The following is a 25916-nucleotide window of genomic DNA, read 5'->3' on the forward strand; positions in this document are numbered from 1 at the left end:
GAAGCCCTGCCCTATGCGATTTTGATGCTCCTTAGTTGGATTTAGCCTGAGGAGTTTCTGCTATTACTTTTGCACAGATGATACTCCCTCCCACTGCCTGGCTCTTGGAACAGTTTCTTTAAGGATCATACGAGTCTCTTAGACTCACGTCGCTGAGCTTTGTGTTTTGTGGGATCCTTTCTTTGCATTTGAAGACGATTGCTTCCAAGGCATTTGAGGATTCTCTGGGGTTTTGTTGTTGTTTGTTTTTATTTCTTTTCTACTCAAATTATGCATGTCAAGGCATTTAGTTACTTTAGTAATGTGCCCAGTATAAGTTAATCAATATTATCATGAATAAACATATTTTCCCTTACTTGGCAAGCCTACAGATAAAAAAACTCTATATTGAGGAATACTGAAAATGATTCCTATGCTTCCTTAAATAAATTTCTTCATTAGTATGATATAATGACTATGATTCTAATAAAGCCCTTGGATAATATTAATATATGGACAAAAGAAATGGGATTTTGCAGTCCTGAACTTTGGGCATCACTTTCCCTTTCATCTGAAAATCAGGTCCAGCCCTGAAGCTACAAAGGCTCAAAATTAAGAGCCTGTAGGAGACAGGAGAGATGGGTATGAGGCAGAAAGAGCAGGAAGCCATACAGAGATTCCTCTGAGAGCAGCCTTTATGGAACCAGTGCACACGTTGATCCTGCTGACTTCCCTGCTAGACTACAGTGGCATCGCACGGAGAAAGCCCTTCCCATCTCAGCTGTCATCCCAACCTCTCTAGAGAATCTTTCTGATCAAGTGTTTGCTCCTATATCCAATCTAGACTGATCTATAGGCTCCTGACCTACTGAGATGGCCACGGAATCAAGAAAACACGAATCTTGCCAATGAAAAGGGCCTTAGGAATGATCTAGGCCCGTGGTTCCTAAACTTTTTTTTGCCTCTGATTTTCTTTTTACACTTTTAAAAGATCTTAAAGACCCTGAAAAAGCTTTTGTTTATGTGGCTTCTATCTGTTGATATTTACTGGATTCGAATAGTCAAAACTGAGAGAAAACATCTGCTAATTCATCATGAACTAATTACATGTGAAAGCAAATAACATTTTCAATGTTTTCCAAAACATTTTAATAGGAAAAGTGGCACAGTTTTATATTTATGCACATCTCTTTAATATCTGACTTTGTAGAATGTAGCTGGATTTTCATTTCTGTTTTCTGCATCCATCTGTTGTGATACGTTATTTTGATCGACATGTGAAGAAAATCCAGCCTCACACAGATATGTAGTTGTAAAGAGAAGAAGTATTTTCCTGACTACTTCAGGTAATTGTGGTTATTTTTTGATACTACACCAAGACTCCACAAGTATAATTTCTGAAAGGTTGGCTGCAATGTGAAATCTGAAATCATATCAACGAACTTTTTGTGTTGTTACATCAGAAACCATTGGTCTATCTTATGCTCCTAAATGAATTTGGATTTTTTGTCCCGTGGATAATTTTTGAGATTGAGCATTATGATCTTTATTTTTTTAAGAGAAAAGCAAATGAAAGTTTCTACTTAGTGGCAACAAAAAGAAAGGTCAGTGCAGGAAAACTAGAGGTGGCATAAAAGAGCAAGGTGATAAAAGTGGTAATGGGGAATGATGGGAGAAATTTGCAGGAGAACTAAGGACATCTGAACTACTGTTAGAGGAAAGGAAAGAAATCAAGACTTCATATTTTTTGTTTTCTTTTTTTGTTTGTTTGTTTGTTTTTGTTTTCGGTACGCGGGCCTCTCACCGCCGCGGCCTCTCCTGCCGCGGAGCACAGGCTCCAGACGCGCAGGCCCAGCGGCCATGGCTCACGGGCCCAGCCGCTCCGCGGCATGTGGGATCTTCCTGGACCGGGGTATGAACCCGCGCCCCCTGCATCGGCAGGCGGACACCCAACCTCTGCGCCACCAGAGAAGCCCCCAAGACTTCATATTTTTTTTTAAATTAGCATTTATGGAACATTGCCCAGGTGCTTAATAGAATTATCTCATTTAATCCATTTTCAATACTGTCTGTGATGTAGGATGTATTATTCTTGTCTCACAGGGAAAAGGGAAAGTGCGTGAGGATGCAGAGCTGTGAAATGGTGGGACTAGACTGAAACCAGCTACATCGGACACAGCACAGTGCAATCTTTTAAGAAATATGAGTTTTAAAAATCCCAAAAATAATATATAAAATTTTTAACAAAGAAAAGTAAAAGATAAAACCTCTTGCTCTTTGCTCCCCACTCCTCCCCATTTCTACTGATGAGAGTAATAGTCAATACAAATACCATATTTTCACCAAACTGAAAGCCCCTGCTCTTAACTGTTCCACAAGCTTCTTTACCACAAGCAATGAAAGACACCAAAGTTGATTCGTAACCCATGTTGGTGATAGCAGAGGCACAAGGGCTGAGAAAATTCAAGGCACTAGTACTTTAGTGCTAATTATGTTTACACCATTACATGTAGATTTCAGGTTCTGGCTACTTCCTAGAACTTCTCAGAGTCATGGATTCCAAGGAATTTTCTGGATCGTTTTTCACTGTTGTGGGAGAGAGAAGAAAAGAGAATACAAAGGGCAAACAGCATAGAAAAGGAGATGAATGGTGAGTGCAAAGATGCAAGCACTCTGACAGTCCTCAGGTGGATAAACAGAAATGCCCAGGGAAAAGAGAGTGGCCAGGTGACCAGTTACAAAGGCGACCAATCCTCGCCTCCTAGTGAATTCTCCCGGAAGTTAGATGCTGGGCAGTGAGAAGTCAATTATGAACTTACCTGTTTTTTGCCCTTCCAGACATTACTAAAATGAATTTCTTGGTTATCATTTTAACTTACTTCAAAAGTATCAGCCAAACTACCTACCTGTTATCTACTAAAATAGGATGTGTTCCATTTAGTTCTTTTTATAGAGGAGGGGGATGTCTTTCTTATTTATTTTTGACTTATGAAGCTTTTATTACCAGGGGAAGAGCTGTGCCTGTAAAAAAAAAAAAAATCTCCTCTGGAAAGTAATGGTCATTGTCAACTGTCTGCTGAAGGAGCCATCAGACTATTAAAATAAAGTTGTAACTTGAAGCTCAGTGCAAAAGACTATGCCCCCAATCAATTTTACATCCACAACCAAGAGGAACGCCTAAATGTTTCAAAATTACAGTGCCGAAAGCATTTCTTTTAAAATATTCATCTTAGGAAGAGCCTGTGAAAGGGGATTTTTGTTCTCTTTGATTGAGTCAGTCTCACTAATAATAAAGCTTTGGTCCCTCAAAAAGCCCCCGAAGAGTATTTTTCAATTTACTCATTTGATTTGTTTATTCAGTACTTCTTACATTTCTTAAACTTTTTTTTCCTTCAACTTTTCTCTCACGGCAGTATAATCAAATTGAAATAACCCTAAGGACAAACTTACTTCTCTCTCTTTTTTTAATTCGCTGATTACCCCAGCCCCCAACTCCTATTTCTCCAACCCAAATCCCTAAAGGAAAATGATGAAGGGAAAAAATAAGGATGGTTTTGGGATGCCTTTCTACCACTTAGAGCTCACGATAGTCACAGTAGATCAAGAAAGGACTGGTTCAAGGTGCTTCAGGCCTCTCCCAACAGCAACCCTTGCCCAGAAGCTTGAGCAATTTGAACTGATTCATTGGGACTTACTAGAAACTGGCCCCTTTCTTCTTTTTTTCATAACATAATTCTTGACATTGGACTTTTTACAGAAACCATGGAGCAAAAAATTCTCGAGAAAGTATTTTTTTCTTCTCTATAAATTATCAGATTATCAAGTGCAATAAAAAATGAGTTTGCAGAGAACAACATTCTGGGTATGTGAGTCAGTGAAAGTACCCCCTTATTTGGGATGGGAGCAGAGTAGGGGCAGAAAATCTGTGGGTTTGACCCTGAAGTGTCCTGAAAGAATATAATTATAGTAACAAAATATTTTTTATTTATGAAAATGTGCCCTAATATTTCCTTGTTTATTCAAATGCTTTTTCTTATCTGTATTCACCACAAATATAGTCTCTCTTTTTTTTTTCTTTTCTTTCTGTTTCTATTTCTGCTCTGGTGGGGCACTTCTCTCTCACTGTTTTAATCCAGGCATTTCAAAACAGGACCTAGTCTTAAAGACCGGATTCCTGAAATGTCCCACCTGTTTCAAGTGTCCTCATTTGCCGAAGCCTCCCCTCCCTTTTCCTTTAGTTATCAGTCAGCCTTTACGGGTGTTGCTCACTGCCTTAGAAGGGTTGCTTAAATATTATCACATTCATAACTGACGGCAATCTTCCAAGGTGGCCACTGTTATTACCCCATTTTGTAGACAGGGAAACTGAGGTGGAGTGGGGTTGCACAGGGTCACTAGTCTGGGGGGTGGCAGAGCTTGGATTCCAGGCTTGGTTCTGCAGACCTTCAGGTTCACCTTAACAAGATACAACAATGCCTCCTTTTCTCGAAAAGGACCTCATTTCCTGGAAGCTTTGGAAAAGATCTTGACTCGGAGCTGGCTTCGAGCAGACGCCCCACCCCCAAGAAGCCTGGCTTCCAGTGCTTACAAAAGGCCTGACTGCCTTTAACCACCGTGATGAGGTTTTCTGTAACTAGTTACTCCCAAGTTCTCCTTTAACCAGAGCGCCCTGCTGAAACCCCCTGCTGACTTCTGCCACTGAAGACTGGATCCCCACCGGCTATGAACAAAGGCCCAAGAAAATGGTGCCAGAAAGCAGTTCTCCGGAGCTTGGGTTCGGTTTAGTTCAACACAGGAAACCATGTTCCCTCACCTCACTCTCACCTCCTAAACTCCAGCTGTATTTTCTCTGTCTGGGCAAGAAAACTGCCTTTCAATTTCATAAAATAATGGACACACCCCAAATCAGGCAGTTGTTTAGGTAGTTCTATCCTTCACACTTTTCTAAAGTTTCTAAAGTTTCTACAAAGAGAATGCTCCTTTTAAAAAGACCTGTGTTTAGAAAACCATGTGATGGGTTTCCCAAGTTATTACTTCCTGCGTAAACTGCAGGTAGTTACGTCAAAAAGTCTATATAAACAATATTTGAAAAAAAGAAAAGCTCGACTGAAGTACAAATTGGCGCCTTGTATTGTGGTTTTATTCTGCTAGTTAGACCTGAGACCCATCCTTCACTTCCGGTATGTGGGCCTGTAGGGGGTTCTTGAACTACTTGCAATTGTTAGCACTGGTTTAGGCTGGAGAAATCGTAGTGTATGTGTATGTGTATGTGTGTGTGTGTGTGTGTGTGTGTGTGTGTGTGTGTGTAAAAGAAAGAAGTGCACATATATTACTTTGAAGAGTGTATACCTTTCAACGTGGCTCAGGCCCCAAAAGGTTCTTAGGGCCTAACAAGCCTCCAGTTCCTGCCTTCCAGTAACCTTTGCCTTGAGAAGATGAATCATAGAAAGAGAGTTACGCTTGAAGTTGCAGTGATCTACATGTGATCAACCCCCTCGGCCGACAATGACCTAATCCCCGTCCAGAGCCAAGAGGGCACCTTTAAATTAATTCCCAGACCAAACTCAGTCAAGGGCAACAAAGACCACATTCTGACGCCCCAGGGGCACTCGGTTTTCACAACGCGTTTTATTATTCATACAAAAATAAATTTATTTACATTTGCTAATTACTGCGGTAGTGCGGCCTGGCGCAGCGGCGCGTTCCCCCGGAGCAGGGTCACTAGGTACGGAACAGCCTCGGCGGCCCGCCCCGCCGGAGGAAGAACGTGGACGCCGAGAGGCAGTGTTGGAGGCGGGGGCCACCCCAAGCGGCGAGGCCAGCTGGGGACAGTCAGTAGTGGGGGGGAGGGAGCTGCAAGTAGGTGTGGGAGGAGGGAGCAGAGGGAGGCGCCGAAGGAGACCCGAGCCGGCTTCAGTGGGGAGAGCCGGATGGGAGGCTCAAGCCTAGAAGGGGAGGGGGGAGACGGAAGCCAGGTGACGGAGAGATGGGCGCCTGGGGGGAGTGAGAGGCGTGACCGCACCTGAAAGCCGAACCGCCAGGGCCACTCCTGGCAAACCCAGCTGAGTTGGTCTCAGAAAGCGCGCCTCCACCTCTCCCCGAGCGGAGACTGCATCGTGTGCCCGCCAGGAGGGCGCTGCCCCGTGGGATACAAACCAGGCCCAGGTGTGCCACACTCTCTTTGCAACTTAAAGACGCGCCCCAGGTAGGTCTCACGTGAAGACCTCCGTCTTTGAAGCCGATTGTCGAGAGCGCGCTCTAACAATTACCTAACCGCGAAAGGCCTGGGCTGCGCGGACTCGTGCCATCACCCACGTAGATCTGGCTCAGCCTGGGAACGAACGCCCAGGCGGCTGCGCGCTGGGCTCAGACTGCAGCGCCGGCGTTAGTCTACACTGCTAAAGCCCGAGGTTGGAGCTGGGTCCGCGTGTAAAGTGTCGTCGCCCAAACCCGCGGCAGCCTAGCCGTTCGCACCTGCGATGACGGCCGCGCCGCGGAACCCTGGGGCTCTGCACCCAACGCCCGCCACCTGTCGAGTTCACAGTCCCGGGGTGGAAGTCTAGGATATTCCAATGGAACTGTCCTCCCATTCTTGGGGGTTCTCACGCTCTCTCCCTTCTCTCCCTGACTCCCAAACACACTCGCTTAACCAATAATCCCTTCAAGTGAGTTCGAGTTCGATCTAAGCGGTGGTTCCACATAATCTGTTGGCTGCGGAAACTTCTTTGGTGTCAGAGTCGGGTCGTCCCGAGACCACAAATGGCCATGTCTGTAAAATCAAAAAAAGCATCAGATACTGGAGGAGAAACGACCGTTTCAAACCGAAACCGCTCTCCAGACGGAACCCTGGAATATCCCCGGCTTTGAGTAGCTCAGATTTTATCAGTATTCTGGGAATCTGCGTGTCTTCTCTCTAAACTAAGACTTTAACTTTACTGTATTTTGATCACGTGAGACGGGAGGTGTCCGTCCATGCTGTCCTCACGATGATTCCGCGAAATTTGCATGAATTTGGAATTCTGTTGCTTAGTTCCCTTCCCCCCAACACACACACACACACACACACACACACACACACACGCACACACCAATCAGCCATTCGCTCCAAATAGGAACTGGGATATGATCTTTCTCAAGCCTGGAGAATTGGCAGGTCGGAGAGGGACTTTCCAGACAAATCCCGTTTGGGGAAACCTCTGCTGTTCTTCAAGAATTGAAAAACCCAAAGGCTTTCGAAAAGAGATCGGCCTTCCCTCCTTCCTTTCAGAAAGTAAGGCTTGTTGATTCAAACCTGTCTGACGCTTAGCTGGAAAAAGCTAGGAAGGGAGATTTGCCAATCAATCTACAACGGGACAGAGGACTCAGATGGAACTTAGATTTAGCCCGGAAGCAGGATATTAGACAATAGCTGTCACTGGGTGATGCAAACACAGAAGGGTGGATGGTTCTCCTCCAGGAAAATGGCTGGCCCCTCCGGTGATCTGGGAGAAACTAAACTGGCCTCCTCACCACCCATACCGGAAACCCCCTACCCCCGGTTTTCCCCAGCGGTCAGACTCTGCCCGGCACCCGGGAGCGCGCCGGGCATCTCTCGGCCGCCCGCCCCGGGCCTCGCGCGCCGGGCCCCTACCAGGTTCACCGGGTGCACGTAGCCGTTCTCGTAGCGGTCCTCCTGCAGCAGCTGCCGCAGGTGCGCGATGTAACTGGAAGCCAGCCGGAGCGTGTCCAGCTTGGAAAGCTTGGTGTCGGGGGGCACCCAGGGCAGGCTGGTCTTGAGCCTGGAGAAGGCTTTGCTCAGCACGCGCATCCGGGCGCGCTCGCGGGCGTTGGCCGCGTTCCTCTGCGACTGCTTGCACTCGGCCGCCGAGCCCTTGGGCGGGAGGGGCTTCTTGCCACCGCCGCCCCCCGCCACCCCGGGCCGTTTCCTCTTGCAGCCTCCGGTGCCGCCGGCCGCTCCCAGCGTACAGCGCTCCTCCTCGCCGTCGGGGTCTTCCTCCTCCGCGGACGAGTTGTCACTGGGCGAGATGTAGCTGCGCTCGGCGCCGCGGAGGGGCGGCCTCTTGGAGACGGGGACCGGGTACCCGCGCTGCAGCTCCCGCAGCTCCATCTCCTCGGGGTCGCTCCCCGAGCTGGTGGACATCGCCGTGTCCCCCACGCCCCCGCCTTCCGCCCCCAGGCCAGTCTCGCGGCCTCCGCCTTCCGCTCCCTCGCGGAGGCGGGGGCCAGGCTGAACTCCGGTGAGGACCAGAGACCCGGGTCGGGAAGCGCGGAGCCCAGAGAACGAGCCCCGCCGCTGACCCGGGAGAGCGTGGCCGAGAAGTCGTCGCCCGGGCCCAGGCTCGGCGCGCACCACGGCGCGCAGCGCCTTTTGACAGGACTATTTATCTGTACTCCTCGGAAGAAACCACCCAGGGCAAAGAAGAGGGGGTTGGAAAGGGGGGCAAGAGGTGGGGCGGGGGCGTGGAAGGGGTGGGGACCATTTTCAGAGTGCAGAGGCTCTGCTGGTGGGGGCGGGGAAGGGACGTCTCTGTTGAGCCGGGATTTGGGCCCCTGTCCCCGACGGACCCATCAAGTGCGAGATGACTGTGCGCAGGGTGAGTGAAGGAGGGGACCTTGTTCGTACCCATGTACCCATCCCATTTCCACCCCGCGACTGATCTTAGCGATGGCGAAGGTCTCCAGACACGTGGAAACCCCAGGATCGCGACCTCTGCTTCTTTCCCGAGTCTTTTCAGCAGAACACTATTTTCCAAGTTCATCACTCATAACGTCTGACTGCCTATTCAAGCCTGGCCCGACAAAAGAGTAAAAGCAAAACAAGCAGGCAACACCAAACAGTCCGCGAGTTACCTCTCATCTCCCTCCCCTCCTTTCCTTTAACTTCGCTGTATGATTTCCAGAGCGCTTTCATCTACATTGGTTCCTTTCATTTTCAGACATCTGTGACTTAAATGTTATTATCTCCACTTTGCAGAACTTGAAGCTAAGCCGCAGAGATAGATATTAAATAAAGGACCCCAAATCAACAGGCTGGTAAGTAGAATATGGACTCAAAATCCGTGAGTAGAATCCCTGGCCCCTCGGTATTCCAGTCGCTACACGCCTCCCCGCCGCACAGCACAGATGCTTATATTTGCTATTTTTTGCTGTCTTGAGAGTTCCATGTGTTAATTTTGTTTTTAACACCACCGTGCGTAAGATAGAGGATCCTGCCCAGCGGTTGAGTTATAGTCTAGGGACTCGATGACTATTTTAGATGGTATGTTGAAGAGCGCGCTCCTGGATGCAGGATGTAAGTCAACACAATCGTCCAAAGTAAAATACAAAAACAAAAAAACCCCGACAAAACGGCACCTAGAAGTATGCCCCTCAAAGGAGACAAACCATAACTGCGGTCTTATCGTTTTCTCACTCGAAGGGCCTTTGCAATACGTGGTCTGGGGATGTGTACTTCATTTTGGAAGTGGACACCAATGGCCAGCTATTGAATGCGTGCTGTGTGCCAGGCACTGCATTAGGCGCCCTGTGCCTGCCCACTGAGTAATTGAAACAAACACACAAAACTAAAACAACAACAAAATAATTCAAACCCTATGAGGTTGGGTTGGCGTTAGTTACTCCGTTCTGAGGAAACTGAATCTTCACACCCGAATTAGGTGTTTACTGTCCTTTCCCTACAAGCCCACAGCTTCCCAAGCTGAGCGAAGCTTAAGGAGAGACTGATGGGCAGTTAGCTGGGGACGGAGCGGGCAGAAGCCGCGGCTCCTCCAGCAGAACAAATGCGCCCGGCTCCATGCCTGAAGGGCCGCAACAGGTGGCTGGCCCGGGCTGACTTCATCACTCAGGCATCATCGTTCCACCTTCGTCTCCCAGGCCAGGCCTCCCCCGTGGGGGTGTTTCGCCAAACCCTTCCCGCTCGCCGCCGTTTGCAGAGGTTTTCTCCCGGTATATTTTGTCATTTGGTTGGGGGGCGGGGGTGGAGAGTAGGGGGAGTGGCTCCTTTGGGATCAGTTGAGTAAAAAGATCGCTCGCTCTCAGTTCTCTCTGGTCTGGGAAAACGCAGGGAATACTTGACAGAGCGTAGACATCGTTCCTGAAACGCTTGAACTTGAACTTGACTCTAGGTGTGCCAGGTGAAGGAGAAAAGCAAAAAAAAAAAAAAAAAAAAAAAAAGAGAGAGAGAAGGGGAACAAATAAATATAAAGAGGAGATCTCAGGCAGCTTTTTGCATCGCCTATTGATGACTTGAAGCTATCAGCATAAATACAGAGTCTCACACATTAGAGGCAGGCATATAGGTTTTAAAAATCGGGATTGTTTATACAGGTGCAGAACAAAGTCTTTTCTTTAGAAAAGATTAATGGCAGGGAGAGCGCTAGATTTTCTCTAAACAGTCGCAAAAACTGTACCCAGCCTCAACGCAGGGAGAGCGCTAGATTTTCTCTAAACAGTCGCAAAAACTGTACCCAGCCTCAACGTGAAGTGGGTCATGGCCAGTTTCTTTTCCTTGAAGGAACTGCCTGAACCCAAGGATTCTTTTTTTTTTATATATAGCTCTTTCCTTTTTCCTTCTTTTTTCTTTTCCCTTCCTCCCTCCCTTCCTTCCTTCCTTCCTTCCTCCCTCCCTCCCCTCTCTTCTTCCCTTTCTCCCTCTGATCTCTTTCAAGAAAGACAGCTATTTTCTCTATTTTCTTTTATCTTGTTTTCATTTCCCCTTTCACTCCATTTCTTTCTAGTTACATTTTTATTCTTTCACTCTTTTTTTAAGTTGCAGACTCCTAATGAAGATTAAGAAATGTATCTTCATCTACATTTCATGTTAGTATATAACTACAGTTTGCTTTAACAGGTTTGTAATGACATCTGACATTCGTCACCTCTTTAGACTTTCAAAATGCTTTTACTTTTCCTTCTCTCTCAGTGATTACAAAAACCCTGTGAGCTGAACAGTGCAAGTATAACGATCTCTTTTGAAAAACCTGTCGTTTTAATTGTTTTGGCAAGTTCCCAAGTGAATATTGCAAACGAACATTGCAAATGAATAATGAAATCTTTACTTTTGTATTTTTTCTCAAAGTTTTATAAAATAAACTCGTATTTTTGAAAAGTTCTATATTTACAGAAAAGTCATAAAGATAGTAGTACAGAGAGTTCTCATATATTTCACACCCAGTTTCCCCTATAATTAATATCTTACATTAGTAAGGTATATTTGTCACAATTAATGAACCAATATTGCTACATTATGATTAATGACATTCCACACTTTACTCCTATTTCCTTTTTTACCTAATGCCCTTTTTCTGTTCCAGGATCCCATTGTAATAATCAACCTTGATAGTCTGTAATTGATGATTTGACATCTTGAAGTCACGCCAAAACTGTTGACGTCCCTACCACCCCTGTGGTTTTACAGCACACAGAAATCATATTACTAACCTTCCAACTACTAAATAAAGAAGTGGTGGGGAGTTGTCTGGTGGGGATGTCCCCTACTTAGCAGGAAGCAAATACAGATGTTGGAGTTTGTGTTGGAAGGTTAGTACTTTTGTATTTTAAAAAAGCACGTTGAAAGCAATTCCTATCTGCCCATGCTTTACAACCTTTTATATTTGTAACACAAATATACAGTTGTCTATGGTATATATTGATGATTTTGAAATTCTTTAAGATGTTCTCTTTAAGTATGCAGTGGGAGGTGGGGTTAAAGTTACAGTCTCAAACATTAATACATTTAATAATAATTAATAAATTAATAATCCTGGCTCTCCTGCTTATTAGCTGTATGACCTTTGGCAATTTACTTTTTCTGAGGCTTAGATTACTGATCAGTATAATATGAAATATCTAACTTGTTGTGAGGAAGGGGGAGTATATGAGCAATTGCCCAGGCCACAGCCTGATGCACTGGAGAAAATCAATAAATCCTAGTTATTTTTATTACTATGAACTGCCTTGCCCAACATCACACACCTAATAAAGTGTCAGGGCCCAGAACTGACCCAGGTTTTGTACACCACGGCTTGATGTGGATTTCAGACAGCACAAGATGTTTCTTTGCTTTAACTGCAGGCTTCTAGGGTGTGAAGTGCATGGTCCCCTTGCCGGACATTTTCCACAGGCCTCATAAGAGACATCACTGAGGGAAAATGGATGGGACTGCATCAGAAACTTTCTTTCTCCAAGTTTTCTCACCATAAAGTCACAGCACTTCTCCAAGCCTCACTTCCCCTATTTGAAAACTGGGATAAAACTCCTAAATCAGTAACTGAAAAGGATTAAATGAGATTGTGGAGAAGCAGCACACTAAGCGTAACAGAGAAAAGGTGCTTAATTTGCTAAAATAAAAAAAAAATGCAGACTGGTTTTTTAAAAAGGGAGAATGAGGTGGATTATAATTACAGACCATAGAAAAGAAGGCCATTTAATGCCACCTTCCCCTTCCTCCGAAGTAAATACTGGGTAAGGAAGTGTAAAGTTGGTCAGGTCAAGTGGGTTTAGAGTTTGTTTGCGGGTGGGAGGTGGATACCAAGTCAAAGCATGTGGTAAGTAGGTGCTTCAGAAATGTTTGTTGTTGGAATGCATTTCCCATATGTCTTTCCTGGTGGTGTCTCCCCAGAGCCTCCTGATGTTCTGGGTTTGTCCAGTTGGCTGAAGAAATTGCCCACACCTTTGACCTAGAAAAACAAAGAGTCTAGACCAGCACTGTCCAATATGGATGTCACCAGCCACATGAGGTGATTGAGCACTTGGAATGTGGCTAGTCATGTACAATATTGTAAAATACACACCGGATATTGAAGACAATATGAAGAAAAGAATGTAAAATATCTCACTAATGTTTTTTAAAATATATGTCAAACGATGATGATAGTTTTGATATACTGGGTTAAAAGAAGTATATTTCACCATTAAAAATAAATTATAAATTTTTACCGTTAAAAATTAAAAAAATGACCGTTGCTTTGTATTTTTACTATGTGGCTACTAGAAATTGGGAATTACAGATGTGGCTCGCATTATATTTCTATTGGATAATTCAGGGATTAACGAGGCAATTGTGCACTGAGTGTCTAGTGTTTGCTGTGGCAGGTGTTGGTGAGCCAGTCTCCCGCCCACTCGGAAGGCACATTCTCGTGGGAAAAAGCACCATAATGCGGGAAGCACACATTACAGCACGTCTGCTCTCACTAATCCCTGTCATCTCGCCTGCATCTCTCCACGTGTACCCGACCCCGTCTAATCCCTCCAACCCTAGAACACGCTGAGAAACGCTTCCAGTTGGTTTGGATTTCCGCAGCTCGTTGCACTGGGAAAATTTACAATGAGGCGTCCATTCCCCAGGCAGGATGGCCACCCCGCGGACACCGACCAGGGCTCCAGTGCTCAGTTCGTCCGCCTTTTCAGAGCAACCCTGGGTACCGAGTACTACGCCCAGTTCCGGGTTAAGCGGTGCGCACGTCACGTGGTATACGGGTCACGTGATACGCCGTCTCACGGGGGCGGGGAGGGGTCACGTGGGGGGCGTAGGTTTAGGCCCACCACGTTTCTTTGTCTCGCGAAGCCGGAGCTGGCTCGTGTTCCGGGGTTGTCCCCAGGCTGCCTGACCTGGAAGGAAAGGAACTCCTGGCTCTTCCCGCCATCCACGTGGTCAGGTATCTGAGGGAACAGTGAAGCTCGCGGGAGGAGTTCTCTGTCACCCAGGACACGAGCGGCCCTCACCCGCTCGTTTATCCAAGATTTGCGGCCAGGTTTTTGCCTCCTTGGAGCCCCGTGAGGCCTTAGCGTTTAGACAGGCCAGGGCCTGGACACATCAGGTTTGCAGAGGCTGAAGGTAGAAAGGCCCGAGTTAAGAATGAAAAAGGAGCACACAACATTGTTAATCAACTATACTCTAATATAAAATTAAAATTTTATTTTATTTATTTATTTTTTTTTGCGGTACGCGGGCCTCTCACTGTTGCGGCCTCTCCCGCAGTGGAGCACAGGCTCCGGACACGCAGGCCCAGCGGCCATGGCTCACGGGCCCAGCCGCTCCGCGGCATGTGGGATTTTCCAGGACCGGGGCACGAACCAGTGTCCCCTGCATCGGCAGGCGGACTCTCAACCACTGCACCACCAGGGAAGCCCTAAAATTAAAATTTTTTAAAAAATGAAGAAGGAGAGAGGAAAGGTGATAAGACTCAGAGACCTCATTTTCTCTGCCATTTAGGACAGAAGAAAAAAAATCATCATTGATCGTCTCCTCAACTAAAACGCAGGTGACTTTGAAAAAGACTTTTGTTTTTTTAAAGCAATTTGTGTGGGAGCCAATGCCAAGGCGTAACTGTTCTGCAAACCCCAGATAAGGAATAGAAAGCTGCGGGGCTTCTGCAAATGACTTTGAATGCTCCATTAACAGAGATAAGTAGCTCCACCCTCAAGAAGAAAAGCCCCGTGGCACAGCTTCCAGAGGCTTGTCTGCAGAATCCCTGGACTTCACTCGTTTGGAGGATCCTGAAGGGCGAGCTGGGCTGGGCTGTGGCTCATGGGTCTGATAGCAATCTTATTTTTAAAAATCCCTCGAGACAGCCTTTCATTCTTAGGCAAAAGCTAAGAAACTCTGTCTTAGAAGTTTTTTCTTTTACTGTTGATTTTTATCGGCAGTACTTTGGAAGTGTGAAAATACGCCATTACCAAAACAGCCTTTGAAACGTAGCACACAGCTCTGGTTTCCAGTATGTGGTCCCAAGCCTTGGATTTAATTGTGGAGTTAACCTGGGAGAGAATGACATTCTGCCATGTGGCACGTACTGGAAAAAGGCCCCTCTGCTGTGGACATTAGGAGATCTCTGCCTATCAGCTCCGTGGCCTTGGGCCACTTGCTGGCCTTCTTGGAGCTGTTTCTCTGTTTGTAGCCCACCTCTCAAGTGGTGACGAGGGTCAACAAGATTGCCCGGCAGCGCGCAGGCTCTCCGGGAAAGTGTAGAACATGGTACAAGGTCAGTTATTACATTATTGTCCTCATTCTCTCTCCTAGGGGCTCATTCTTCTCCTACCCCCTCACCCAGCAGTCGGCCTTGCGCAGTGTCACTCTCGTTTTAGTAGCCCTCCACCCTCTACCCCTTTCCCCGCAGTGCCTCATCCCCTATAGAACATCAAGTGAAAACAAAATGCCGCCTGGCGCCAGAAGGAAGTTCTCTTGTAATAGATACTTTGTGGTGTCAGAGAGAAGGGATTCTGTGCACTTTGTCAACCGGTCCCTTAAAATCTTCTGTAAAAGTGGGCCTGGCTTATTTACATACAAGTTTTGCTTCCCTAGCCCCAAGCCCTTTTAATCTCCAATTCTGAAGTGAGCTCTCATAACATCAGAGAACAGGGAGGTGTTGGGGGCAATGTGCGCACTTTTTCTTGATGTTTTTTTTTTTTCTTTGGATTATTTGTGCTGCTTTGCCCAATTAGCAAGGATAATGAGGCAATTAGCTTGCAGAGGAGGCTGCTACGTTTTCGCTGTAGGTTTCAGTCTCCAAGAGAACTCCTTGAGGATGTTGGAAACAGAATTGCATAAGATATCCTCATGCCGGTTTCATCACCCTGCCACTACTCCTTAGATTGCCACATTCAGGCAGCTTCCTTTCGGCAAGACAGTCGAGGAATTAAAATAAACAATAAGAAAATGAAAAGACTAAACGGTCAACTCAATAAAGGCGGAGACTGTGCCTTGTTCAGCTAGGTATTCCCAGATACCTAGCACTACCTGTGAAAGGTACTACCTAAATATTCGGTGACGAAAATAATTTGCAAACACGTGAGCACAATCTAGTATTCACCCATAATTAACGGGAGACACACGCTGAAACCATTATTTGCCCTTCATTTAACCAACTCAGTCCAATGTGCTCTACCCCACTATCAACCCTTACAGAGATCCAGTTCCATTTCTCATTAACTGAATGGATAATATATAGCTATGATCTATATCATAATGTAAGAGATGTCTATGTACTTACACTATACTTGCCACAACTCCAGAGTTCATCCTAAATAACTGAAGAATTACGTGTAATGTAAACACCCCAGCAATAAGAGTTCTTATAAAAATGAAACCTGGCTTTAAAAACTGTAACTGCTCTTCCTGATTGGAAGAAAATCAGAACTTTGATACAATTTCAGGGGATCACAGATCTACAGAGCCTCCGATTAAACCTTTATCATAGAGTAAGGGGAGAATGGAGCCCTAAAAGGCCCACCCATTTAATGGGTGAGTAGAGAGGGGGGATTCAGAGAAAGAAAGACAGTCATCAGAGAGGTGAGAGGAAACCAAGAGTAGTGTTTTTGAGAGCAAGGGAGGGGTTTCCGGAAATAATGGGTGGGGACTTCCAGTTGAAGTGGTATGGTAAGGTCACATTTTGAAGCTTCTCTTGTACTCTAAACACATGGCAATAAGAGTTAAAGTGTAACAGTAGGAAACTAAAAAGACATAACCATGTTCAGAAGCAACAAAAATACCTCTGTGGACTAGGAGTAGAACAGAAACCGAAGGTTGAGTGGGGTCGAAGCTCCTGGCAAATCCCTGGGGGATCCTCCAGGCAGGAGAGTCCAGGAGTTGAGTTCCTTTGCAGAAAGGGGGGACATAACTGGCCCATGCGAGGAGGGAGACTGGCCTGTGTCACTGCCTAAATTAGGATTCTGGAGCAGGGCTACACCTTAGTGAATGCAGCCACTGGGGAAACAAAAGAAAGCAAGCCCAGTCAGCGTATTGGCTCTGTGACCGGATCACTTTCAATTGTTTTTTCTCTTAATTGTGGGTCACCGTTTCCCACTTCTTTGCATGCCTGGTGACTTTTGTTTGGAGGCCAGACATCGTGAATTTTGCCTGTTGGGTGCTGGATATCTGTGTTTCCTCATAAATATTATCGATCTTTGTTCTGGGATGAAGTTAAGTTACTTGGAAATAGTGTAATCCTTTCCAGTCTTGCTTTTAAGATCAGTAGAAGGAATCAGCCGTGCTCCTTCTGAGGCTAATTTTTCCCTCTACTGAGGCAAGACTCTTCTGAGCACTCAACCTAAAGCCCTGTGAATCATGAGATTTTCCAGTCTGGCTGGAGCAGGTATTATTCCTGGCCCTGTGTGAGTACCTGACTCACACCTGACTTTAATCTTTTTTGGTGGGAATTCCTTCAGCCTCAGGTAGTTTCCTCTATGCTTGTGCTGATCAGCTGAAAACTCCGGACGGACCCTCTGCAGATCTCTGGAGTTCTCTCTCTGTGCAGCTCCCTTCTCTCTGGTCCTCTGTTCTGTGAATTCTAGCTGCCTCGTTCTCTCTGCTCTCTCAGCTCTGTCTTCTCCACTCAGGGGGCCTGCCTGGATTCTCCCTTTCTGCTCCTCAGCCTGGAAACTTCTTCGGTGGCAGCAGCTGGGGCAGCTGTAGCAGTGACAGGGCTTTTCTTGTTTGTTTCCCATCTCTTAGGGTCCACTGCCTTTTACTGCCTCATGCCCCGTGTTTGGAGGACCATTGTTTCGTACATACATTTTGCCTGTTGTGTGGTTGTTTGAGGCAGAGAGGTGAGTCTTATCTCTGGAAGTCAATTTCGGCCACAAGTGGAAGTCTTTGGAATTACACCTTAGTAGGAAACTAGTTTTTTTTTTGTTTTGTTTTTAAGGGTTAGAGTTGCTTAAGGATGCTTATATTTTGAGGAAGAAATTAAAGATATTAAAAATGTGAGAAACAGAAGGGAATAGTGATGGGCCAAGTTCCCACGGGAGGTGGAAGGAGATGGGGGGGTAGCTTTGACGAGCAAAAGATACACCCCTTTGCCTGAAATGAGTCAAAAATCAATAATGTAGGATGCCACCGTAGATCAGGAGAGGTTTCTTATGGGAAGAGGTTAGCCCCTGATGGGCTTTGTTTGCTCAGTGGAGTATACCTTAAGGTTATCAGTGTAGGATAGGTGAATAGGCATGAGGTATCCAGGTTAACAGAAGTGGGAAATGTGAGGAGCAGCCATTTTGGGGAATGGAAGAAAGGACCGGGTAGGTAAGGAAAAGTCTTTCAAAGCAGTGTCAAGGGCCCTGATAACTTTGACACATTAACAAATGTGAAGTTTTCTAGCACAGTGGTTGATATGTAATGGTTATTAGTTAGAAATAGTTGAATCTTGATGATAAGATTCCCTGTTTACATCTCTGGTAACAAGAACTTGCAAGGATAAGCCACTAATGGGTTCATCAGGTTTTGACGAGGTAGAGTGGCAGTTTAGGAAAATGGAGTTTAGGGGAGATACTCTTAGAGATTTAGATGAGGCTTCAGTAGTTGGAGACCCATGGTATGAAGGAGGAAGCAAAAATGAAGGCATATTTTTTTTTCTTTTGGGGTTAGTGGAAAGGATTTGTAGACACAGTACCACTGTGTTGTGTAAGTTTTGACATAGACATTGACATAGAATACAATGTGGAAGAATACAAAGTGGAAGAATCCATATATTTAATTATTATTTATATATTATTTATTTTTATTATTTCTTATATTTTTCAGTTGTGCCTTGACCTTACATCCAAAATACATAAATGCATGCATACATGCATACAGACACACGAACTATACTTCAAAATTTAGGCTACCTGGAGGTATTAGCAGATTTCTTTCAATATATCCCACAGCAATTTAGAACACAGCAAATATTGGGTATTTTAAATCAATGCTAGGCCCCCGATTTCTTAATATTAGCCATAGGGCACTCACTGGCATGCGATATACAGTTTAATGGGGAAAAAAGGTAGAGTAGGTCAGGTTAGTCCCCAACAGCCCTTATCTTCTCACTCTTCACACTAAATTTCGATATTTACCCACATTTTACAATAAAGGTACCAAAGTTAAGAGAGGTGAAGTCCCTTGCTGAGAGATAGTTGAAGGGGGAACACAGATTTCCAGACTAGGCATCTAGTACTCTGGTTACCATATCATGCCCATGATGGTTAATTTTGTGTGTTGGTTTGGTATAGGCCACAGTTCCCAGATATTTGGTCAGACGTTGTTCTAGATGTTTTTGTGGAGGTATTTCTTTTCTTTTCTCTCTCTCTCTCTCTATTTTTTTTTGGATCAGATTCACATTTAAAACAGTAGACTTAGAGTGAAACAGATTATCCTCCTTAATGTGAGTAGGCCTTATCTGATCAGTTGACTGTCTTAATAGAAAAAGACTGACCTCCCTAGAAGAAAAAGAGGAGATTCTGCCAGGAGACCACCTTCAGACTTGAACTCCATCTCTTTCTTCTGTGTCCAGCCTGCTGGCCTACCCTTCAGATAATGTTTTTAAACAAAGACTGTTAAATCCTAGAGAATTTGTAATCAGGATCATGTATAATATCAGGCATTTCTAAATTGGGAGTGTTTAAATTATAAAGGGATAGTGAATCTCACAGTCCTTGATATTTAGTCCTCATTTTAGAAGTCATGGAAAAATTAGTCTAGCCAGGGAGGAAAATGCCCCAAGTAACTATAAAGTATCAACACATTGACTTTTCATATTTTTTTGATATTACTGTGCTACTTGGTTGAAAAATACTGACCTTAATTAAAAATTTTTCTTTACAATCATTGTTTGGATGGATATAACCACTGAATCTTTTCCTTTAATAGAAATATAATTCTCATACCATAAACTTCACCCTTTACAAATATGCAATTCATTGTTTTTTAGTATATTCACAAGGTTGTACAACCATTACCATTATGTATTTTCCAAACATTTTTATAATCCCAGAATAAAACCCCATAATGATTAGCAGTTAACTCCTCACCTCCTGGGATCTCTTCTGCAGTTTCTGGAAACCACTAATCTTTCTGTCTCTGTGTCTTTGTCTATTCTGGACATTATTACATAAATGGAATCATCTAATTCCATTTATAAGCCATCCATATGGTAAGCTACAGACCTTTGTGCCTTATTTTATTTCACTAAGCATAATGTTTTTACAAGGTTTATCCATATTTTAGCATATATTAGTACTTCATTTTTACATGGATGGATAATATTCCATTGTGTGTATATACCAAATTTTGTTTATCCATTCATCAATTGATGGGCATTTAGGTTGTTTCCACTCTTTGGCTATTATAAATAATGATGTTATGAATATTTTTATACAAGGTTTGTGTGAACATATGTTTCAAGTCTCTTGGGTGTACATGTAGGAGTGGAAATGCTGAGTTATATGGTAGCTATGTTTAACTTTTTGAGAATCTATCAGATGGTTTTCCAAAGTGGCTGTACCATTTTATATTTCCAGAAGCAACGTAGAAAGGTTCCAATTTCTCTACATCCTCACCAACACTCTTTATTGTACTTTGCTCTGATTGTAGGCATCCCAGTGGGTGTCACGTGATGTCTCATTGTGGTTTTGATTTGCATTTCCCTAATGACTAATGATGTTCGGCATCTTTTTATGTGCTTGTTGACTGTTTGTATATCTTCTTTAAAGAAAAGTCTATTCAAGTCTTTTGTCCATTTTTAAATTGGATTGTTTGTCTTTTTGTTGTTGAATTGTAAGGATTCTTTATTTATTCTTAATACTATACCTTAATCAAATATATGATTTGCAAATATGTTCTCCCATTCTGTGGGTCGTGTTTTCACTTGATAGTGTCCTTTAAAGCACAAAATTTTTATAGAAATACCATACAACCCAGCAATCCCACTACTTGGCATATACCCTGAGAAAACCATAATTCAAGAAGAGTCATGTGCCACAATGTTCATTGCAGCTCTAATTACAATAGCCAGGACATGGAAGCAACTTAAGTGTCCATCGACAGATGAATGGATAAAGAAGATGAGGCACAATATACAATGGAATATTACTCAGCCATAAAAAGAAATGAAATTGAGTTATTTGTAGTGAGGTGGATGGGCCTAGGCACTGTCATGCAGAGTGAAGTAAGGCAGAAAGAGAAAAACAAATACTGTATGCTAACATATATATGGAATCTAAAAAAAAAAAAGGTTCTGAAGAACCTAGGGGCAGGACAGGAATAAAGACGCAGACACAGAGAATGTACTTGAGGACACGGAGGGGGGAAGGGTAAGCTGTGACAAAGTGAGAGAGTGGCATGGACATATATACACTACCAAACGTAAAATAGATAGCTAGTGGGAAACAGCCACATAGCACAGGGAGATCAGTTTGTTGCTTTGTGTCCACCTAGAGGGGTGGGTTAGGGAGGGTGGGAGGGAGACGCAAGAGGGAAGAGATATGGGATGTGTGTATATGTATAGCTGATTCACTTCGTTATACAGCAGAAACTAGCACACCACTGTAAAGCAATTACACTCCAATAAAGATGTTTAAAAAAAAGCACAAGATTTTTAATTTTGACAAAGTCTATTTTTTTTCTTTGATTGCTTAGGTTTTGGGTGTCATGTCTAAGAAACCATTATATAATCCATGGTCACAAAGATTTACTTCTGTTTTCTTATAAGAGTTTTATAGTGTCATTTTGTCTAGCTCTGTGGTTGATTTTTAGTTAACTTTTCTGTATGGTATGAGGTAGAGATCCAAATCCTTCTTTTTTTTTGCATGTGGATATCCACTTGTCCCAGCACCATTTGTTGAAAATGTTGTTCTTTCCTGCATTGAATTGTCTTGATATTGACCAAAATGAGTTGACCATAAATATAAGGGAATATTTATGGATTCTCGATTCTATTCCACTGATCTATATGTCTGTTCTTATACCAATAACATAAAGTCTTAATTACTGTAGCTTTCTAATAAGTTTTCAAATTGGGGATCTTTTTCAAGATTGTTCTGGTTATTCTGCATCCCTTGAATTTCCATGTGAGTTTTTTTTTTTTTCCTGAGGTACGCTGGCCTCTCAGTGCTGCGGCCTCTTCCATTGCGGAGCACAGGCTCCGGACGCGCAGGCCCAGCGGCCATGGCCCACGCGCCCAGCCGCTCCGCGGCATGCGGGACCCCCCCAGACCGGGGCACGAACCCGCGTCCCCTGCATTGGCAGGCGGACTCCCAACCACTGCGCCACCAGGGAAGTCCCTCCATGTGAGTTTTATGATAAGCTTGTCAATTTCTCAGCCAGCTAGAATTTTGATAGGAATGGCATTGAATCTGTAGATTAACTGGGGAGAGTATTGCCATCTTAATATTAAATCTTCTGATCGATTAACATGGGATCGTGATTCATTTATATGTTTGTTACTATCTTTCAACATGCTTTGTAGTTTTCAGGGTATAGCTTTTACACTTCATTTGTTAGATTTAGTCCTAAATATTATTTTATTTTATTTTAATTTTTTTGCGGTACGCGGGCTTCTCACTGTTGTGGCCTCTCCCGTTGCGGAGCACAGGCTCCGGACGTGCAGGTTCAGCGGCCATGGCTCACGGGCCCAGCCGCTCCGCGGCATGGGGGATCTTCCTGGACCGGGGCACGAACCTGCGTCCCCTGAATCGGCAGGCGGACTCTCAACCACTGCGCCACCGGGGAAGCCCGGAATTGTTTTCTTAATTTCGGTTTTGGATTGTTCATTGCTAGTGAATATAAATACAATTAATTCTTTGCATATTATTCTTGCACCCTGCAACCTTTTTGTACTCTTTTATTAGGTCCAATGGTTTTTAGTAGATTCCTTAGGATTTTCTATATATAAGGTTATGTCATCTTCAAATGTAGTTTTACTTCTTTCTTTCCAATTTGGATGCCTCTTCCTTTCTTCTTTCCTCCCCCTCTCTCTTTCTCCCTCAGTCTCTCTCTCTCTCTCTTCTTCCCTCCCTTCCTTCCTCCCTCCCTCCCTGTCTCTTGCTTTCTTGCTTTTACTTTTTGGTTTAATTGTCTTAGCTAGAATGTTGAAAAGAAGAGGAAGAGTGTAAATCCTTCTCTTATTCCTGATCTTAGGGGAAAGCATTCATTCTTTGACCAATAGGTATGATGTTAGCTGGAGATTTTTTATAGATGTACTTTGTGATATTGAGGAAGTATCATTCTATTCCCAGTTTGTTTTATCATGAAGGGGTTTGGATTTTTTAAAATGCTTTCTCTACATCTATTGAGATGATCATGTGATTTTTTTTTGTACTTTATTCAATTGATATGTTGAATTAATTGGCTTTTGGGTGTTAAACCAACTTTGTGTTCCTGGAATAAATCCCACTTGGTCCTGATGTGTAATCCTTTTTATATGTTACTGGGTTTGGTTTGCTAATATTTTATCAAGGATATTTATGTCTATATTTATAAGAGATATTGATTTTCTTTTCTTGTTATATCTTTCTCTGTTTTTGGTATCAGGGTAATACTGGCATCATAAAACGAGTTAGGAAGTGTTTTCTCCACGTCTGCTTTTTGAAAGAATTTGCGAAGGATTGGTGTTAATTGTTCTTTAAATGTTTAGAAGGATTCACCAGTGCATTTGTAGGCTTTTCTCCGGGAAATTTTGTGATTACTCATTTAATCTCTTGTCACGTGTCTATTCAGAAATTTTATTTCTTCTTGAATCAGTTTTGGTAGTTTGTGTCTTTGTCTGAATTTGTACATTTAATCTAGATTATCTAATTTGTTGGCATACAATTGTTCATAATATCTCCTTGTTCATAATATCTCCTAAAATCCTTTTTATTTTTTGTAAAGTCAGTAGGAATGTTCCGTCTTTAATTCTTGATTTTGGTAACTTGAGTCCAGTCTCTTCTTTTTGGTCAGTCTAACTGAAGGTTTGATTTTGTTGATCTTTTCAAAGAGCAAACTTTTGATTTTGTTGATTATTTTTTATTTTTATGTTCTCTGTTTTATTTCCATAGTAAGCAGTGTCTTCTTCCTTCTGCTTGCATTTGGGTTACTTTACTCTTCTTCTTCTGGTTTCTTAAGGTAGAAGGTTAGGTTATTGGTTTGAAGTCTTTTCTTTTTTAATATAGGCATTTACAGGTGTGATGGATAATTTTATGTGTCAGCTTGGGCTAAGGGATGCCCAGATATCTGGGAAAACCTTGTTTCTGGATGCATCTGTGTGGGTGTCTCCAGCAGAGATTGACATTTGAATCAGTAGACTGCATAAAAATGATCACCCTCACCAATGTGGATGGGCTTTATCCAATCCGCTGAAGGTTCTGAATAGAAAAAAAGGTGGAAGGGGGCTTCCCTGGTGGCACAGTGGTTGAGAATCCGCCTACCAATGCAGGGGACACGGGTTCGTGCCCCGGCCCGGGAAGATCCCACATGCCGTGGAGCGGCTGGGCCCGTGAGCCATGGCCGCTGAGCCTGCGCGTCCGGAGCCTGTGTTCCGCAACGGGAGAGGCCACAACAGTGAGAGGCCCGCGTATGGCAAAAAAAAAAAAAAAAAAAAAAAAAAAAAAGGTGGAGGAAGGGAAAGTTCACTCTCTGCTTGAGCTGAGATATCCATCTTCTCCTGCCTATGGACATCAGCTGTCCTGGTTCTTGGGCCTTCAGACAGACTGAATTACACTACAAACTTTCCTGCTTCTCCAGCTCGCAGATGGCAAATTGTGGGACTTCTCAGCCTCCATGATCCTGTGAGCCAGTTCCTGTAATAAATCTCCTCTTACATGTATCCTATTGGTTTTGTTTCTCTGGAGAACCCTAATATAAAAGATATAAATTTCCCTGAGGCAGTGCTTTAGTTATATTTCTTAAGTTTTGGTTTGTTGTGTCTTCATTTTCTTCCATCAAAGTATTTTTTAATTTCCTTTGTGATTTCTTCTTTGACCCATTGGCTTTTTAAGGAGTGTGTTGTTTAATTTCTACATATTTGTGAATTCACAAATATCCTTCTATAATTGGAGAAATACTTTGTATTACTTCAGGCTTTTAATTTACTGAGACTTGTTTTATGATGTAGCATGTGGCCTATCATGGAGAAAGTTCCATGTGCATTTGAGAAGAATTTGTATTCTACTGTTGTTGTGTGGAGAGTTCTATAGATGTCTGTGAGGGCTGCATGTTTGATAGTATTGTTCAACTATTGTTTCTTTGTTGATCTTTCTAGTTCTACCAATTATTGAAAATGGGATATTGAAGATCCAACTATTATTTTTGATTTTTTGTAATTATTCCTTTAATTCTGACAGTTTTTGCTTTATGTATTTTGGAGCTCTGCATATAAGTTTATAATTGTTGTATTTTCTTGGTGAATTGACCCTTTTATTATTATTATTATTTAATCTCATAAAATATATTAAAGTCCATTTTGCCTGATATTGGCATGGCCACTGTAGCTCTTTTGGTGACTATTTGCAAGGTATATCTTTTCCATCCTTTTACTTTCAACCTATTTGTGTCTTAGAAGCTAGAGAATATCTTTTGCAAATAGCATATGGTTAGACCATGTTTTTTTAATCCATTCAGCCAATTTCTGCTTTTTAATTGGAGAGTTTAATTCATTTATATATATTGCAATAACCAGTGAGGTGGGGTTTATGCCTACCATCTTACTGTCTGTTTTTTGTATATCTTATGTCTTTTTTACTTCTCTGTTCTTCCATTACTGCCTATTTTGTGTGTTAAATAGATATTTTATGGTGTATGATTTTAATTCTTTTGTCATTTCTTTTACCATATATTTTTGGAATTATTTTCTTTTTGGTTGCCCTGAGGTTTACAATTAATATCTTAATTTATAACAATCAATTTTAGATTAATACCAACTTAATTTCAGTACCATTCAAAAACTTTGCTCCCATAGAGCTCTGTTCTCTTCCCCTTCTTTTTTCTGTTATTGTCATACAAATTACATCTTTGTGCATTGAAAGTCCATCACCACAGATTTATAACTATTGCCTATGCAGCTGTCTTTGAAATCAAATTGAGGAGTTACCAACAACAGAAAACATTTATATTGTCTTTTATATTTACCTTTTTATATGTACCTACATGGTTATCTTTACCAGTGCTCTGTTTTTCTTTATCTATATTCAAGAATTTGAGTTACTATCTAGTA

At 43.2% G+C, this 25916-nt stretch overlaps 1 protein-coding gene and 1 long non-coding RNA gene across 2 annotated transcripts; one reads left to right on the top strand and one right to left on the bottom strand.

Annotated features, from left to right (window-relative positions):
* Positions 1-5590: 5590 nt before the first annotated feature.
* On the bottom strand, positions 5591-8493 carry MSC (musculin). Its single transcript, XM_004280578.4, has 2 exons — positions 7610-8493; positions 5591-6748 (listed from the first exon to the last, which is right to left on the bottom strand). Exons 1-2 carry the CDS (start codon positions 8117-8119, stop codon positions 6662-6664), a joined length of 597 nt encoding a protein of 198 aa, XP_004280626.1. The 5' UTR covers positions 8120-8493; the 3' UTR covers positions 5591-6661.
* LOC105748565 (uncharacterized) lies at positions 8476-12915 on the top strand. Its single transcript, XR_001120086.3, has 4 exons — positions 8476-8573; positions 8954-9012; positions 11292-11517; positions 12599-12915. It is a non-coding gene; the product is annotated as an uncharacterized LOC105748565 (long non-coding RNA).
* The last annotated feature ends 13001 nt before the right edge of the window (positions 12916-25916 follow it).

The sequence above is a fragment of the Orcinus orca genome, chromosome 17, assembly GCF_937001465.1.
Source record: "Orcinus orca chromosome 17, mOrcOrc1.1, whole genome shotgun sequence".
Taxonomy (NCBI): domain Eukaryota; kingdom Metazoa; phylum Chordata; class Mammalia; order Artiodactyla; family Delphinidae; genus Orcinus; species Orcinus orca.

What these genes read in the sequence shown, in the direction of transcription:
- MSC (XM_004280578.4), bottom strand. Translation starts at nt 8,119, where the DNA reads ATGTCCACCAGCTCGGGGAGCGACCCCGAGGAGATGGAGCTGCGGGAG. An exon ending in ACGTGCACCCGGTGAACCTG is followed by an intron (nt 6,749 to 7,609) that starts GTAGGGGCCCGG and finishes TTGATTTTACAG; the next exon opens with ACATGGCCATTTGTGGTCTC.